The 19,680-nt window shown below is 40.2% G+C and overlaps 1 protein-coding gene across 1 annotated transcript; it reads left to right on the top strand.

Moving 5' to 3' along the window:
- The first annotated feature begins 120 nt into the window (after positions 1–120).
- fam78ab (family with sequence similarity 78 member Ab) lies at positions 121–9,183 on the top strand. Its single transcript, XM_084693731.1, has 2 exons — positions 121–2,248; positions 5,134–9,183. The coding sequence occupies exons 1-2, from the start codon at positions 1,926–1,928 to the stop codon at positions 5,657–5,659; spliced, it is 849 nt and encodes a 282-aa protein (XP_084549857.1). The 5' UTR covers positions 121–1,925; the 3' UTR covers positions 5,660–9,183.
- Positions 9,184–19,680: the final 10,497 nt, after the last annotated feature.

Genomic DNA, 19,680 nt, shown 5'->3' with positions numbered 1-19,680 from the left:
ATCGTGCTTCTTCCGTGGCACGTCCTTCCGGATGGGAGTTCTCCAAGGTGCTTAAATGGACAGCGACAAAGCAGAGTCTCCATTCTCGGACTTGAAGCGCATGGGCTACTTTTAAATGTTTTGTGAATGAGATATAACTTAGCGAGATAGGCTACATGGATATGATGGGGAAACAGGATACCATTTAGATAACAGGTAGGCTGAGGAATGAAAGGTTTTTATTTTCTGTCTTCTGTCAACGTATTGGTATAAACAAAAAACAAACCTAAAGCCAGAACATATTAATGCAGAGTAGCCTAGTCTATAGAAATAGGCGATTCAACAAACAATCATTTTAATATAACCTAGATGTATTGATATCCATTATGAGCAAGCTTTTTAGTTTTAGATCAAAACTTAGCCTCTCGGCCTAGTACATACCGCTTAACACCATTACAATTACGATTTAAGCTTGGCTACTGTCCACACCACTTTTTTGGCTTTTATTGATTCAGCCTAAGCATAGTACCAGAACGCCAACGTTTTACTAAGAAAACAAAATCACTACATTTCCCAGCATGCAAGCAGACGAAAGGGGAAGTGTCGTTACAGTGGTACTTAAATAAAGGGGCAGATGCTCAAGCCGTTAAAATAGACCAGTGCGGAGGGTGAACCTGCAGCGGCCTCGATGGGACGAGCGCACAGAAACGACTGTCTTTCCTGGAATTGTGACTCAAATATATCCTGTAGTCTACTTCTGAAATCGAAGAGTGTTCTTGTCGGATTATAGGCAATTCAAACGAATCAAACGAAGTTTTGATTATTTCTTGCAAGAAAAGGACAATATCCAGATGGAGGAAGCAAAGTTGACCTGGTTACCTTTGGATGTCACGCTGTTCTTTCTTAACCTCGATGAACTAAACCTACGTTCAAATGATACTTCTCCAAGACCTTGACATTCTCTCACAGCAATACAAGGGAAGGAACCGACGTAAAAGATAACGGTACACCATTCGGACCACGCGAGCAGGCGCGCAAGACAGACCAAGAAACTACCCAAGAAACAATTTCTTCAGATTTAAAACATCTAAAAGTATTGAAGGCCAGTTTTCTTTAAATTGTAATGCTTTAATTCACGCTACATCGTTTCATCATACATTGGGGGAGTCTAGAACGTCTTTACGTTGACTTATGACCTGGGCAGTAATAGGATATTCTTCCCATTAAACACCACCCTGAATTATTTATTTATTTTCAGCCAGGTTTGGCAAGTTTATAGCATATTAAGGCAAATTGAACTTTAATTCTCAAGAATGTATTCTATTGATAAATAATTATACGGTCAATGAATTAAAGTCTAATTGCATTTAATGCAAATAGTTTCTTCCTGCATAATTAATACATTACTTAAAGCAAGTTCCAGACTAGTCTCCCCCATTCACACAAAAAAGATATTCTTGAAAAAGAAATGTTAGATGGCCTACTGCAACCGAGAAACATTTGATGTCACGCACAACAGGAAATTCAAGTTGAACCACACTAAACATGGAGAAGCACATCTATAGGCGCTAAGATCGTCCAATATGACGTCGAAGTGTTACGTTAGCAGTTTTTGTAAATTATGTTTAGGTCACAATTGTGTTTTGTCACAAAGTGAATGCGAGCCGTAAGGTGAATCTCCAGTGGTCTGTCTTTTTGCGTTGCCCAACCCTTAAGACAAGGAACATGAAGTTGCATCTTCACTTTTAGAGGAAGTGTTTTGCTTGTCCATTAAAAGAAGAAAGCATGTGTCTGTGAATTTTGCCACATTATTGAGTTGCAAGATGAATAGCTTTAAACAATGACATCTTCCGCAAACAAATAGCCTACGTAAGACTGTCATTTTTGGTGGCTTTTTTTACAATTTTAAATGTGGATGCAATTGTGGTGAATTTGCTACTGTTTCCATGCGTCTTTCTTCTCCAGACCTCTGGACGTTGTTGTGGATTGTGTTGATATTTAATGCAATGGGCTGTATCCACAGTATTAGGTGTAAGCCAAAGAGTTTCCGTGAAAGTATCATAGTTCTGGAGGTGAACTCCTCCATTGACTCCAACCCTACCAGCATCGACGAGTCATCCAGCGTGGTTCTGCGCTATAGGACACCGCACTTCCGAGCCTCTGCTCGAGTTCTGGTGCCACCGGTAGCCGGGAAAGAGACGTGGACCGTTGGCTGGATTCAAGCATGCAATCATATGGAGTTCTACAACAAATATGGAACCAAAGGGATGTGAGTATCAACCACAGACTGCATTGAATCTGCAGAGTCAAGAGCAAAGGTGTCTAAGTTACCTAGCCCCATTTTACTAAACAACAGTGTCCAACCCTCTTAGATAATCATCAAGTTGCTGTATGTCCAATTGAAAAAGATGCAATAAAGGCCTGACAACTTACTCACAACCCTAATAATAACTAAATCATGCATGCCCTATAATAGCTACCTATTAATGGCACTGAAGGTCGGACACCTCAAAGATATTTTGAGACAGACTGTAGGTGTGAAGTACAAAACGTCAACACTATCACACAAGAATGTCATGAGCACCCTTTCGTTATTATTGCCTAAAGAGAACAAGTGGGTGTTTCACAACTTCTACTGACATTTTTGATGAATTCTATACTCATTGCAATTAAACCACAGTAAGCACAATTATTTGGTGAATGTCAAACAGAAGAACCTCACAAAACATTCCATATTTTATTTCACTTCTCAAATATTTATACACTTTTAAAGGTACTTTTTGATCATAACAAACGTAGTATACTGACATCCAATGACAAAACATTCTACTAAACAGTGTGATTTCATATTAGTCTAAGATTAGTTCTATAACATTTTATAGGCCTACAGGTGTTTTCAAAGGACTGCATAATCCCACTGAGTTTTATTAAGAGAAATGAAGGGATCAAGTTCACAGAGAAGACAAAACGAATATCTCTTTACCTGAGAGTCAACAGTAGAATGTATTTTCTATCACTCTGGTGCATAGAAAGTTTAACTGAGTGAGTGTCCTATTTGTGTTGAATTTAGTATAGTGACAATTTAGTTTAAGTTGTCAAACCGAACAAGGCAATGGTAACAAAGAAAAATCTAACATGAAAATGTATGAAAAACACCCAGTTTTGCGATGTTCAATGACTAGTGACAGATATGTGTGTGACTTGCAAATGTTAACAACATTATTTTCATCCCAAATCATCCCCTTTGGCAGGGGACACTATTTGACAGGTTGCGTACCCAGAAGGCAAGAAGAGGGTTTTATCTTTACTCGTTGCAGCGTAGAACGTTTCTGGGCTGCATGTCGAAGATTAGAGACATCATCCCAATACTATCATCCCCTCCCTACTATAGTGCCCCCACCCCTGTCCCAGTCTGGTGGGGCCTAGAGACACTGAATAGGGAATGTGGAGATTAAGGATGCATCATGTCCCTCAGCAAAGGAAAAAATGAAAGAGAGATACAGTAGCATTTTAAACCCAAATGGTTACACCGATTAATAATTTCCCTAAAAAGAAGACCCAGTTTGCAGTACCTCACCTTTAAGTGACATTTCATTACCTTTTAGGGCATACACTGTACCATTTCACAGCAGTAAAGGAAATGCAACAGTATGCAGCCAATTCTGTCTAGTACACTGATTGCATTAAGTACATGTTGGCATTGACAGCACAAGTCTCAGAGTAATACCTATTACGGCAGTAAACTTTCAGTATTCTGTCATTGAATAGAGTGATTCAATCATATTGAGGAGGGTGTGTGTGTCTGGGGGGAGGGGGGTTGTGCTGGTGATGTTTTTTGATTGGCCTTTAACTCAGTACAACTCGAGACAACTATCATCCGGACCATGTAAGAAATTCACCCTAAACCTAACCCTAAGCTCTTAATGTGCCATCAGTTTCCTTTACAAAAACAGGGAAAAGCAGGTAATTAATAATACTTAGCTCAGTGAGAAACTCAACAACAACAGGGACAAAACACATTCCACACACTTTGATAACACACACACAATCACACCAACCCTCACACACACACACAAACACTCCTCTCCATAACAACCTCCTCTCTCACACACACACTAACTTCCACATTACAACTTACTACTTTTTGATTCTTTCTTACACACACACAAACATGTGTGAGACTCACCATAATTGTACAAAAATGTTAATCTATTATCAGAGTGGGATGAATGCCTGCCAATGCAGAGCCTGTCATGGCTGCTGTTGGTTATACCATTCTGCAGTCCTTTCTGCTGATCCCCCTTCGGGAAAGAAAGATAATCTTTTTCTTTGTTGATCAGGGGGGTGAGGGCCGGGATCGATAACTCGACCGACTACAGTTTATGAGGCTCCCGTTTCTCACAATGTCACCTGCTGTGTCTTGATACTCAAATGACTCACATTCCTTTGTGAATTATAGATTCTTGGTTGTAGGTGCCTATTTCACATCCTGTTCCTTTGACTGAATTGCTCACACCTATCTTATGTTGTCAGATCAGTGAAATCGAAAGAAAAAGACAGTCAATTTTTCAATCAGGAGCATCCCTCTTATGCTAGAGGCCCTACCTTTTCTGTCAGAAGTTAATGTCGTTGTGTTTTCCTATTTGCCGTTGTGTTTTTCTATTCACCGTTGTGTTTTCCTATTTGCCGTTGTGTTTTCCTATTTGCCGTTGTGTTTTGCACTTCAGGGCCACCGTATGTTACTGTTTAAGTAACTTACTGCATTGTGAAATATCTAGAGTCTAGACAGAAGACATCACTGAAAGTATTGAGATGACCCCATGGTCTGTGTGCTTCTGTTACACATTGTAAGACGGTGAATAATCAGTGAGGCTCTTAAGAAGTCTTTTGATGCCATGTTGTTGTATTGACACAACCTCATTCTCAGCATCCGTCTGACGTTTGCAAAGCAGTCTCTTGGTCAGGCTGTTAGGGCCTCTTCTTGACGTTCTCTGTGTGTGTGTGTGTGTGTAAAATATATTGTAATAATTAAGTAACTGGTTAGCTCATAAATCAAGTCAATTAAAGGGAAAGGTGATGATTGTGGACTTATGAGAATTCACTCCTGTTTCTACTCCTGGGTCAAGACTCACCCTTCCTCTACTTTACCCCCAGGTCTAGTTGGGAGCTGCCTGACCTGCGCGATGGCAAGATTGAGGCCATCAGTGACTCAGACGGTGTCAACTACCCTTGGTATGGCAACACCACTGAGACCTGCACCGTGGTGGGTCCTACCAAGAAGGATACCAGGTTCACCGTCAGCATGAATGACAATTTCTACCCCAGTGTGACATGGGGCGTGCCAGTGTCGGACAGCAACATACCCCAGCTCAGCAGCATTCGCCGTGACCAAAGCTTTACTACCTGGCTTGTGGCCATCAACCAGGCTACAGCGGAGACTCTGGTGCTGCAGACCATCCGCTGGAGGATGCAGCTTCATATCGAGGTGGACCCAGACAGGCCCCTGGGCCAGAGGGCCACCCTAAAGGAACCTGTTGTCCAGGAGCAGCCCCATGTCCTGGTCAAGAATGAGTCCATCCCCCCCAACGCCATGGTCAAGCCTAACGCCAACGACGCTCAGGTGCTAATGTGGCGGCCAAAGAGCGGTGATCCCATTGTGGTGATCCCCCCAAAGTACTGACTAGAATGGCAGCTGAAATGAATAAGTTATGTATATTGACAGTATCTATGGGAAGCATTGATAAGATCAGCCTTGCTTTCGTTGTTAGTTTACTTTTATCTCTCTCATCCCTCTGCTCTTTGCCTCTATATGCCTGCCCGTTACGTTCCCCTCGTCTTTTACTTAATAATTGAGAGAAACAAGGATGGAGAGAAAAAGTGAAACAAGGACAAAAAAGAGGACATTTGTTGCCTCTATGTAGAGCTGGAACATACTTCTAAAAACTTGAGTGAACAAACTGCAACCATTCTACCTTTGAAACTGGGTCGGGCTTCACTGTGCTAAATTAATCATAGCTAAAACAACAAATGACAGAAACTCTTGTATTAATATATTTTGGGAGTCAGAAGTTAGGGGCCGGGGTGGGCTGGGGAGTGTGTGTGGGTTGAAAAAGATTGTCCATGGTTATGTACATGTTTCATACATGTATAAATATATGCACTTTGTGTTTTTTTGCATTGACCTCTTACATTTTTATGTGATGGTTGGGATTTATTCTTGTTTGTGAATAAGCCGAAACGGCATTGAGGAGACACATGTAGTTGGTACTACTTTAAAAACATGCAAGACATTCAATCCATGCTGCCTTAAGTTTACATCATTTTCCATGGCAAACATTTAGCCTTAAACCACGTGCAATGCAGTATTTGCTCATTGTCCCCTTATCTTCCTAATAGTTGATGGTGGTGTGTGTGGGTTTTGGAATTATGGCACAGAACCCGAGGCCAAAGGAACCCAAATGGTTCATCCCCTTTTTGTAAACCAACCTTTTCTATCGCAAATGGTCCTTCAAAAAGATAACATTTAGGTTGTATCAGGTCAATTCTCAATACAATACATAGATAATGCTTGATCAAATATTTTGTGATATGAACATCAACATTTGTGCTAGAATATTGTATATACACCTACTGACTACCAACTTTCATTTATTGCTATAGAGATTGTCCACAACCTCAATTTAAGAGATCACTACACGCCCTTTCATTGGCCCTGTCACTATAAGTGTCTTTCACACACTTCTTCTTTCCTACCTCCCTCCATCTCTCCTCTCTGCAACTGTCAGAACAGTGTCCATAAGCAGATAGGCAATACTATTATCAATAAGCAATCAAAACGTGCAGCAGATAGGGGAAATAGAAACACAATGAAGGTGGTGATTATAGAGAGCTGATCAGAAAAAACTCCTTTGATAAAATTGGGAGATAAATCATCAGAATTTTACTGCACTTGTGTGTGTGTGAGTATGTGTGTGTACATGAGAAGCCACTTTTGACAGGAATGTGGAAAGAGGTTGGTGCATAGTGTGAATATGATTGTGTCCACACTTCAGTCATCTTTACTTTCTCTGTTTCCACATCTCCTAATGCCCTTTTGTCCTTTCTCACTTACCGTATCCGTTCAATGCTCTCTCATTCCACCTTCTTTTCAATTTCCCTTTCCTTGCTTCCATCATTCTCTTCTCTATACTTTCTAACAACCCCCTCTCTTTTCCTTTATCCTCAATTTTTTTTCATAGTGCAGGAGGAAGGGCAGAGCAGTAAGCATGCTTGATTGGCATATAGATGACCCACTTCTTTAGGTTGGCTCCCTGCAGAAATGTTGTTCTCCCTTCCCCCCCATCCATGTCATGGGCTAAAACACACACACGCCAAATACAGTTGTGATGCAAAACACCTTCATAACCAATGCAATAATGCCCGGTCGACTTGTTCGTTAATCCATGGGCAGAGTTTTTGCCTGAGCTGAAATCTCTGACACATGTAGGGGGAGGGGAGAGGGAGTAAAAATTGTGTGTGTATGTGTGAATGGTGAAGGGGGGTTAAAAATAGCATCAGGGCCTTTTTATCTTCTTACAACATTATCCTCCTTATCAGTAGAAGCTAAATCTGGAATGTGCATATTTTTATGTGTGTGTGGCCAAAGCTACTATTATGAAGCAGATTAGATTGCTATGTCAGCTGCAAAACAGTTTGTGATATTGTTTGATAGGGTCTGGTAGCTGCTGCGATTCAGGATGCTGTGCCCAAAAATTGCTCTTTGCAAAACAAATATACCAATGTGGTCAACAAGGTTTAGTTAGCTGTAATATGTGGTTATTTCAGAGTCCATTAGTAAAATTCCGGGTGGAAGGTGGGGTGATATGTGACTGACAAGAGCGTGATGCTGGTTGCAAATCATCACCAAAGCATGAGTACATTTCATTTACCATAACCTGATGGCTTGGACATGTCTTGGCTTGATGTCCCAGTCTGTAGCCAACTGCGTGGCCTGAGGCAACTGACAATTTGCTTGGTAGCATGGTATTGGTTGAACTTTTGACAACAAGGGTGCCATTTTAGTTTTCGATCAGAGGCCTTGACATTCTGATCATGTGAGAGCTCCTAACTACATCCCTCATCTTGTCCCTGCCAAAACAGATAATCTATTCCATGTTATATTGTGTGTGTACCATGTAATAACCCTTGACATGTGGAGTTTCCCTGACTGACACTTTATGAGTATGTGTAAACAATCAAATTTTATGACATGAGCAAGGGGATTTTATTTATCAGGTGATGTAGTTTAACTACTCTTCGCTCTTATGCTGACATTTTTAGACACGTGCAAAGTTGTGTGGTCTTGCACAAACACACATGCATGTCACAAGACAGAAAACAGAGGGCCCAAGGAGAAGCTTCGCTTACCAAAGAATCTGATGGTCACAGCAACATCCTGACAGTGAGTGTGAACATTGTTTTACAACACAGACACAAACGTCATAAAGACAGCAGTTAAAGTGTGTCAGATGTTGATTATTATGTAATTCACAAGTGAGTGCCCTATTATGATCATGTTCTAATCGAGAATGCCTTGAAAGGGTCCTCATTTGCCCTGGTAAACTTTTTGGCACAAATCACAGTGTAAGATCACATTGTCATGGACATTGTTACATATAGTTTAATATATGTAGCCCTTACACGCTTACAATGTCACAAACTTACTATGTCAGAGAACCAAGTATGCACTCTCTTTTTTTGAGTCAATTAACCAAACCCTCCCAAACCCACAATGCATAGTCCTGAGGGTTTCTATGTTTCTATGGATCTTAATGTAGAAATCCTCTAAAATGGTCTAAGGGAACCCAATACACCAGCAGTCAAGGTCACCCTTTTGGTTAGATGAACAACAGACCAAGGCTAACTCTCAGGATTGTCCACCTTTGTTCTATAGCCTTTGTTATGGGTTGTATTCATGTAGACTAAATATTAGATTTGATACTTCATCTGTCAATCCATTTGGCTGTCATCTCGTAGTTTTCAGTAGATTAGTCATGTTGTGAGCAGAAGACAGGACGAAAGTAGAATACCGGTAGTTTTGCGTTGACATTGATACTTGACATTGAAAATATTTAACAGTATTGGTTAATTAAAAACTGTGAAAATATATGTAAAAATACAGATAAAACCAATTGTCTTTTTCATAAATAAAAACATGCAAATTTGCTGTCACATTTTTCTTTGCAGTGAAAGTAGAAAAAACATTTTGCACCCTGTAACACATGACATCCCCCTAATAATTTGTAATAAGTATTGATTGTGTGATTCCAAATAATGTCAGCTTTTTTGGTGCTAGAGAATAGGTTGAGAGAAACAGGAGGAGACGTTTCTAGAAAAGTAAGGCTGATAGGAGCTGGTGGAAGATTGAAAGGTACAGAGAGAGGGAAAGAGAAACAGAGATTGTTTTGTCATATTGATGCAATTGGGGTTCCTAGTCCACAGTGCCTGTGATGCAATCAGCGATTAAGATGTCAGTGAAACACACATATACATATTCCTGGAACTATTAATAGAGACTGTGATGAAGTAGGTCTCTTATTTGCTTTTGGTACCTACATTTCTCAGATCATAATTGAAATTCTCAAAAGTTCTTCAACCTAAGTTCAACCTCCACATTATTTTCTCACTTATGCACATCGTAAATGCAATTTCACATTATTTATAGAATTTGCCAATGCTCTGGTACCTTTCATGCAAATAATTATGTAGCCTACAATTGCCTGCTGTTTCTTGTTATCAATTTATTATGTCACGTTGATCAAAATGTATTACGTTGGCTCTATATTAAATTACCTTACCCTCACAAACATCTGGACATTTAGTTCCCTGTATAGTCATTACATGCACAATGGTTGAGCCAGTTGTCATAATTGACAACCGATTGACAATAAGACAACCGATTGACCAATTGACAATAAGACACAACGGCTGAAAGAGAAAAATTACATTATTAAGTCATTTCATGCACAATGGTTAAGCCAGCTGTCATAATTGTAATCCTAATTCACCATACAGTGCATTAAGTTCTGTCTAAGGGGTGTTGCAATGTTTATATGAACATTTGTATTTTTTCCTATGTGCTATGCAGTGCTGTAAAATACTCTTGTATTTTCTGCATCGCATTGACATAAGACACCTACAACTAACCGAGGAGGCTAAATTTGTTAGAACATTATTCTTGTTTTATGCCCGTTTGCATTAATAAAAACAGCTGGGCGTGTCCTGGAACAACGCTGCAGACACTCTGGGCTCACTGTCCATAAACTGGCTTTCCGTGAGCATCAACGGGTAGGTGTTACGTGCCCGTTTATTGAGAGTTTGGGATGATACAAAAAGCCATTAGTGTTCAGTTTGCGCTCTCTCTGTTTTGGTGGGTTGAACGTGTGTCAGGACAGTCCTGTTTTGTGTCACTAACTCTTTTACCTCCCATAGTTACTTCTCTTTTACCTCCCATAATTGCTGTTGCTGTTAAACGCATTAGGCGAGGTCTGGGCAGACCACCCTCTGTCTTTTGGCCAGGGCGCCTTGATTGTGTGCCAGGTTAGTGTGGGTAGGCGGTCAGGAGCGTCTTCTTTTGTGTTGTTTGATTTGATTACGTCCAGCATTGACCGGGTAAATAAAACCCTTAGATTTCACTGTACACTTTGCCTCTGTGTCCTTACTCGCACCCACGACTCTATGCCATTGTCACTGTCCACTGGTTGTCGCTGAGCAGCGGGCTGTTAGTCCCCACTGTTCGGGGTGGCGTACGTAACAGTAGGCTCCAATTCCCTTAAAGATGCTCGCTCACAGTTCTATTCCAGCTTAATCAATAACAACCCTGGCAACTCTAAACAGCTTTTTTCCACCATAAACTGTCTCCTGAACCATCCTCTTCAACTGAGGTTACAGAGGAGCAATGCAACAGCTTCATTGACTTTTTCAGATCCAACGTCAACAGCTTTCGCTCTGCTCCCCACTGCTCTGCTCAAGTCACACATCCCCATTCTCAGTCCTTTCATCACCAAAGTTGTTAACCTTTCCCTTCAGTCTGGCTGTGTCCCACCAGCTCTCAAGGTTGTTGTCATCCATCCCCTTCTCAAGAAGCCCACCCTGGACCCGGAGGTTCTAGCAAACTACAGGCCTAACTCCAACCTTGCTTTCCTGTCCACAGTGCTAGAGAAGGTAGTTGCTTCTCAACTTCAAGACCACCTCAAACACAACATCTTGTATGAACAATTTCAGTCAGGATTTTGTTCAGCCCACAGCACTGAAACAGTTTTGCTCAGGGTGACAAATGACCTGCTGATGACAGCTGATGCAGGATCACCCTCGTTCCTCATCCTCCTGGACCTGACTGCTGCATTTGACACAGTGGATCCCACTATCTTCCTAGAACGCCTCCACACCACCATTGGACTATCAGGCATTGCACTCAAGTGGTTTCAGTCCTACCTTTCTGGGAGAACCGCCTGTCTTGGGGAGATAAAGTCGTCGGTCTACCAACGCTGGCCCAGGTCGTCAACCGGAAACCAGTCTCCATGACGGCCAACAGCGAGTTTCCAGGTCCCATCCACGTCTATAAAGCCGAACAATGGATTTTGGTGTTTCAAAACCCATTGACATTGTATGACTATGTTTAGCTTGCGTTCTGCTCCTCTCTCTTACCAACCGTCTCTGAAGGAGGGGATCCCTCTCTGAATTGCTCCTCCCAAGGTTTCTTCCGTTTTTTCTCCCGTTGGAAGTTTTTGGGGGAGTTTTTCCTTGTCTTCCAAGAGGGTTTAGGTTGGTTGAGGGGCAGTTCTATGGGCGTATGTGAAGTCATCTGTGACATGCTTGCGTGTAAAAAGGGCTATACAAATAAATTTGATTTGATTTGAAAGGCATGGATGAGAAACAACTTTCTCCAGTTAAACAGTAGCAAAACCGAAGCCCTTCTTGTTGGCACTCTACAGCAGGTTCAGTCATCGTCCATAACTCATCTCACCTTCGACAGTCAGGTCATACCCCTCTGCTCCACAGTCACTAATCGGTATGTGGTTTAGGTTTGACCCTCACCTGACCTTTAATGATCATATAAAACACTTGTGCAAAACCTAATTTTATCATCTCAAAAACATATCCAAACTCCGCCCAACTTTAACCCTGTCAGATGCAGAGAAGCTCGTCCACGCCTTTGTCTCCTCAAGACTGGACGACTGTAATTCACTTTTCGTTGGGATCACTGGCAAGAACATCCAGAAGCTGCAGTACATACAAAACAGTGCTGCCAGGATCGTGGTGAGAGACTAGAAATATGAGCACATAACACCCCAACGTCGTAGGTTTGCATAGGGTCGATAGGGAGTAGTCACGACCAAGTTTGGGAAATAAACAATTGTCCCCACCAATATTTTGTTTCGTTTAGACAAAAATATTTTGAACAATATATTTGCAAAACTCATTCGTATTATTATCTATACTATGTTCGTCGTCCAGAAAAGTGAAAAATACATTTCCAAGTTAACCAATGCGCCTCCAGCCTGTTAGACAAGATGTCATTTAATTCGCTGAAACTTCGTGAATCGTGACTTGCAGAAAGATGGCAGTAGTCTGACACAGTAAGCTATTAAATACGCCAGGTAATAATAAAGCCTCATATTAGTATTTTGTTTGGTCTCAGCATTGATATTTTTGACCCTTTTGTGCTTTGTAGAAAGGAAAATCAAAATGCTGCCCCCAAAAAAGAGGGATATAAGAATTTTTTTTCCCACCCAGAGAGTAAGTTGCTAGCGTTGCTCCTCACAAGGTTTCTTCAATTTTTTCTCCCATTGAGAGTTTTTCTGGGAGTTTTTCCTTGTCTTCCTTGAGGGTTTAGGTTGATTGAGGGGCAGTTCTATGGGCGTATGTGAAGCCCTCTGTGACATGCTTGCGTGTAAAAAGGGCTATACAAATAAATTTGATTTGATTTGAGTTAGCTATCAAGAAGGTCGTTGTTAACTGCTAGCCTTACATCGCCACCCATTCTAAAATGGAAACATGTTTTGAAAGTTGTTAGTGTAGTAGAGCAGCATGTAACTTTTGCTTGTATTAAATCTATCCCTAGCGTCTGCAATCTTTCGACCAGTGTGTTAGCAGCAGCTGGTCTTGTCAGAAGGAAAGCTAACCTACCCATATAATGGGACCGTGCTAGTTTAGCCTAGTACCAGCAGGCTAGCAACTCTATATTATTCGATATTAACTGCAGACCTGCAAACTCCTCAGAGTAAAAAAGGTGACAGTTAGGCTCGATTTTTTTGTGATTTCAATATGCAAATGACACATTTCTGAGCGTGACGTAAAGGCCATATTGCAGGTTAAACATCACTGTTGATAAATGGGTACATGAAGCACTCGAGATATGTATATCATTTAAAAAATCTCCACATGGTGTCTCTAAATCGTGTTAAAGACCAGTTTTTGTCGTTTTTGGTGTTAGCATTAGCATATTAGCACAATTTGGTGTTGACGTCGAGACGTGGAGGAGACTAGGTTTACATATCCATAGACATAATATAGATATCTATGGAGACTAGCCTCAGATTAGTACTAGAACTATGGCAAATGACTGCAACTCACCAGGGCGCTTCACCAACTCCACTCATTCTCCTTGGACCATCTAACAACATAAAAATAGGGCTGTGAAATGATTTAAAATTTTAATCAAATTAATCACAGGTTTCTGTGGATTAATCATGATTAATTACATATTACCGATTTTCAGAATTGTTGTCATTAGTGTGCGTCTTTGATTTGGCGGTACCTTGATGTTCGAGTCACCCGTTGCCACTCACAAAACTTGGTGAACCCCTCGTTCTCAACAATATCAATCGGTCTACAGCTTTATGCAATACATTTGGCAACTGTGCTAGTCACCTTGTCACAGGCAGACTTAGTGAGGGCCCTACGCTGTTCAGTGAGAGTGGTTTGGCGCATTCTACTTGAAGGAGTGCTCAAGCACTCCTAATATTTTTTTAATATTTTCTTAAATATATTGTTTATTATCATTTGATGCTGGTAGTTCATGAAGAAAGGGACATCCTTAGTTTTTTAATTCAATATTTTGCATAATAATACATAAATGTATTAATTGTTATCCAGTGAAATTAGGGATTAATATTTGCAAGGGGGTTTACGTTTAGCACTTTTGCAAGGCACTGTATTCATGTCACATTCTCATTGGGGGCTGAGCACCCCTAAAGAACTGATCCTAGAATCGCCCCTGCAACGCACCATATAAGCTTGAGTTTAAATACATTATTTAATGTGACATTACGTACTGTACATGCAAGTCTTAGCTAAATGACTTAAATGTATGATGCACTTTTCAATCAGTCCTCCGACACCACAACATGATACTTGCCGAGTAGCCTATAACAGCGCAACAGCTCAAACACAGGCAGGGATACAGTAGCAACGCTAGTGCTAAATGAGTATTTAGCTGCTAGGCTCCATGACACCAGGTAAGAAGGGCTCGTGAAACTGCTAACCAAAAGAACGAAGGTGCACCCACTTGTCTGGCAGATTAAGACATGTTCGTAGGAACCTAGCGAAAAATATCCTAAACTTTCCAAGACTTTTAGCTAGGTTTATAGGTACCTAGTGAAAAATAGCCTCAACTTTCCTAGACTTTAAGCTACGGTACTAATGCAGAAGGAAAGCTGATCGTATCTGCGTTGTTGCTAACATGTGCTGACATTGTGCACACCCAATGAATTCAAAATTTGTAGGTCTCACATGCGCGAGTGCTTGTAAAAAATGCTCGCACTGTCTCAAAAACTGGTCGCAAAATGCGACCATTTGGTCGCAGTCTGGAGCCCTGCCGCAGAGTGTTATTGGATGTTCCATCTTAGTTTTTTTGGAACACGAACTTCTCATCCAGAAGTTGCAGATTGGGTGGAATTGTGGTTATATTATGTCAAACAAAAATAACGAATTAATCCTGTAATTTAATCATAACGCGTTAACATGTTATTTTTCACAGCCCTACATAAAACATTTACACAATTTCTACAGAATGACACCCTTTGTTATGTACGCTATTGCAGCTTCGTCCCAAGATCTCTACAGACCATGCAACTAATTTAATGCTCAACATTTGAACACAGGGGCTTATAGGGCTCTACGCTAATGTTTTCACCAAGGAGTACATGTGCTCCAAAATGAAAACATTTAGGAGCACACAAAGAGATTTAGGAGCACAGTGTTTTTTTTTATTGTATTCGCTTATTAAACATAACTTAACACAGGGGCGTCATTAGACCCTTTTTACGGGGGCATGTGCCCAGTATAAATCTGCTGTGCCCCAGTCAAATCTAAAGTTTAAGTTTTAACAAACCGAAAACACAAAGCTTGCATTCATATAGATATCCCTGCCAAAGCTGATATCAAACTTGCGTCCCTGAACTGTTATATAGTGGGTTAAGCGAGTTAGTTTCTATAGCCTAATAGTGCATTCTGCACAACAAGCTTGGAAGAAGGGATATGAATAGGGGCCTGTGCCCCAGTACAGTTTTATGTCTAACAACGCCTCTGACTTAACAGTTAATGCTAGACAGCAACTTTCACTCTGATAGAACTAGAACAAGTAGTTAAAGAAACATGTATATCATTATAGTTAATATTTTCTTTAAACACTATATTACGTTAAATGCGTTAAACAAAAATAACAAATTAATCCTGTAATTTAATCATAACGCGTTATTTTTCACAGCCCTAATATATATATATATTCTATATATTGTATATTCTGTTCTATTTACCAAACTCCTTTCTTGTCTTAAATTGAGCTGGTGTGAGCTATGGTAGCTAGCATAGCCATTTCTTGCTCTGCTTGACAATATTGCTGCCTAGCGTTATAAGTTAATGTAATACATAAATGTTAATAAAGTATCAGACATATACATAGTACAACACACCAGTAACCAGTTGTAACCGTCACCTACGGTCTTCTTCAGACAACCGCCTGGTGGTCCCACCGCTCAAGACTGCCCGGTCCCAACACAAGCTCTTCTCCTGCCTGGCCCCCCAATGGTGGAACCAGCTCCCCACCTCCATCAGGGACACTGACTGTCTCCCCACCTTCAAGAAAAGGCTCAAGACGCACTTGTTACGGGAGTACAACGGCACTTAAGAATGCTTGGCTGGACTTGTTAGTTAGTTTCCTCCAGTATCACAATGACTCTTATTAAGTGACTCATTGCTCTTTTAGGTTAGATATAACGAAGCTAAGTCTTGTACTCGCTGTGAAATATGTTACTGTTGATTGTCTTCTATAGGTACAGTCCTGCACTTTTGTGGTTCATGTTGTTTTAATTTGTAACTTGTATAACTGCATGCTCTTATGGGTCTTCCCTTTTGGCACTTGTTTAGCTTTTTCACAATGTATGCTTCATGTTTTTGGCTACTTGCAATGTTTGGGACAATCTCGTTGTTATGTTCAGTGACCTATGCTCTTTTGTAAAGCTCTCTCTTGGAAGTCGCTTTGGATAAAAGCGTCTGCTAAATGAATAAATGTAAATGTAAATGATATTATGTGTAGGCTATACCAAAAATGTCAGTAAATCGAGATGCTGCAACTGTCTGTCCCGATGAAAACCATTTAAACAGGTTGCCACTGCCGGCAGTGTTTTTTTTTGCAGCTTGCTACTTGAACCAAGTGATCAAGTGTTGGCGAGATCAAAGTGTTGTAACTTTATATAGCTCTGGCCCATTGGTTGTGAATCGTCGCTCGCGCATCAATATGCTATGTTTACATGGTGCAGTCGCGACTCCGTCACTTGCTTTCCATGTGAAATCAATGGTATGCTTCACTTCATCGCGCTGTTGTTCCGTGTATTGACAACAGCCCGTCACTCGCGACCTGTGCTTGTAAATAATTTTTCAAGTTCGCACATACATATTTTTTGGCGCAAATGCGAGTGAAATGGTCGCACTGTAGAGCCCTGGCTTATTACTTGAAAGAGGAACTAGAGATGGTACCATTTCTGGGGGAAATTGTAGGGCGTGCGTCGGTTGAAAATGGGTCCGTTTGTTATGAAACAAGCCGAACCCCCTTTGAAACTAGCTATTCTAACAACGTTGTCACAAGCAGTATTTTTCAGATGGAATCGCGATTTAAACAAGCCTGGCTTCCAGCCCAACTTAGCCCCGTCCACAACAAAAATTTGGTCGGGAAGTTGGGTCTGGAGGGGCTGGTATTGGCGACAAACTATATAAAAACAGGAGCTGGGCGGACCAATCAAATTGCCAGGGCGGGCTTACGATGATGGACAGATGATCAACAGTAATGTAATCAACAACGTCACGAAAGAGCGCTTGGGTTGAATTTGTTGTCAACAAACAACATATTACGTTGCTATGATTGGTTGTAGGTCTATCCAATTGACCGAAGAGGCATTTGTTTTACGAGTTCGGTTGAAACATGCCCCGGAGTCAAATCCCAACGGAGAGTTATCAGACTCATATTCTGACTAGAATTATGAGTATGACAACATCAGGCTAGATTTAAACAGTACCATCTGCTAACTGAAAATATACCCCCAAACACGTAAATAAGCTTGATATTTATTTAGGGGGAAATGGCTAATTCAAAAGAAATTTGCTGAAAGCGATCATTGTCAGTAAAAAAAGCCGACCATTTGGTCTCAGTCTAGAGTCCTGCATGGAGAAGCTGCTTGAAGAAGCTACGAGCCAGCTAGCCTAGCTGATGTTGCTAGCCAAACTTCCCTAAATGTGCCGGAAATGAAAAAACCTACTAGTTTAGCCTGTGGCATTGAAGACAGCGACGCACCACACAAGCTTGGGTTTAAATACATTATTTAATGGGACATTACTTACTGCACATGCAAGTCTTGAATTGCTTAAATGTATCATGCTGCCAGTACACCATGGAACGACCCTTACAAAAAAGAAGTATATTAAAGTATACTATAAGTATACTAAAATATGGATAGTACACTTTTAGTTCACTTTTGATATACTTTTAAGAAGTATGCTCAGAAAATAGGTCACTTTTAATATACTTTTAAGAAGTATACTTAGAAAATTGTTCACTTTTAATATACTTTTAAGTATGCTTTGAAAATAGTTCACTTTTGATATACTTTTAAGGAGTATGCTTAGAAACAGAAAATGGTATACATTTCTTCTGGAGTAAGATGTACGTTTTCTATTATTATACAGCAAAAGCAGTCAAAATAATTTTAAAGTACATTACAGGTTACATTTTTTAGATCCATCTCATTCTAATTATTCATGTCTATTAAAATCTATTATGCATTGCACATTGAATCTTTTTTTGTTACTGAAGCTGTAACCTTAATTACTGCAAAAACATTCTGAAGCCCTATACTCTTATACTAATAATTATCAATTGGAGTATTAAAGAAAAAAAAAGAGAAAAAGCTACTTAAAATTTGAAGGTTATACTGAACGAAATAACAACGTGAAATAATGAAGATAGTGTGGCTCATTAGCTAGTCAATTCCCATGATGCAAGGCAGTAAATAGTGTAAAAAATTGCTGACAAGTTTGCTGTTTGTTCGAAAAACAAATGTAACTTCACGAATTTCGTTTTTAAAATGTGTGTGCTTAGAATGTAGTGTTTTGTTGCGTGGTAATTGTCATTGTTGTGCTGGTTTACCATTGTAACCATGAGTTAAATGACTGTTACGTTTCATCAGAAGAGCTGGATTCGAAAAATGTTGATGCCTATGCAGTAAGTAGCTTCCTTCAGAATCTGCAGTGTGACTTTGTGAGGGCCCCCGTTCTCACCATGTGACGCAAGATCTGATCTGAGGCGTCTGAGGGTCCCCTAAACATTTTAATTTATTAGGAAGTCATAGTGAAATTACATTTATTAAGTTTACTTCTTGAGGTACTTAAATTAATTGAAAGTGCACTTGAAAGTATTGCAAAGTATACTTTGAGGCTCTTTAGGAAGTATGCTTCATGAACTGAAAGTGCACTACACAGGTTATTTTAGAGTATTCCAAGGTATACTTTTAAGTACTTTAGGAAGTATACTTTATGAACGGAAAGTGCACTACACAGGTTACTTCAGAGTATTCCAAAGTATACTTTGAAGTACTTTAGGAAGTATACTTGATGAACTGAAAGTGTACTACACAGGCTACTTTACAGTATTCAAAAGTAAACCTTGAAATACACTATAAGTGTACTTTAAAGTGTACTAAATGACCTAAAAAGTGGGCGAATTCAGTTTACTTAGTACAAAAATAGTATATAAATAAGTACACTGCTAGTATACGTTAAGTAACATGATAATAGTATACTTTTTATACCAAGTATACTTGTATAATAAACTTGAAGTATACTTCTTTTTTGTAAGGGGATAGATACCTACTTAATAAGTACTGTGCAACAGTCTATCCCATATAGTCAGGGCTCCGGACTAACTTTTTTTACTAGGAGCACAGTAGCCCCTGACTGAAAATTTTAGGAGCGCAAGCAGAACATTTAGGGGCACACCTTATATTGACCTGCAATGTATTTATAAATGTAACTACAGAGGGTACAATTTAGTGGCAATGGTTTAGACCCCTTTTAGGAGTGCTCAAGCACCCCTAAATTTAATCTCAGCACCCCTAAAAATAAGGACAAAAAAGGACAAGGAAAAGGACATCCTCAGTGTTTTCATTCAAT

Source organism: Hypomesus nipponensis, chromosome 27 (genome assembly GCF_054491055.1).
Source record: "Hypomesus nipponensis isolate SF chromosome 27, ASM5449105v1, whole genome shotgun sequence".
In the NCBI taxonomy this organism is placed as follows: Eukaryota; Metazoa; Chordata; class Actinopteri; order Osmeriformes; family Osmeridae; genus Hypomesus; species Hypomesus nipponensis.
The sequence above is the reverse complement of the archived record's forward strand: the minus strand, read 5'-3'. Positions and strand labels throughout refer to the sequence as shown.

Excerpts from the sequence above, each read along its gene's own strand:
- fam78ab (XM_084693731.1), top strand. The coding sequence starts at position 1,926 with ATGCGTCTTTCTTCTCCAGACCTCTGGACGTTGTTGTGGATTGTGTTG. Across the intron at positions 2,249-5,133 it reads AAATATGGAACCAAAGGGAT|GTCTAGTTGGGAGCTGCCTG; the intron begins GTGAGTATCAAC and ends CTTTACCCCCAG.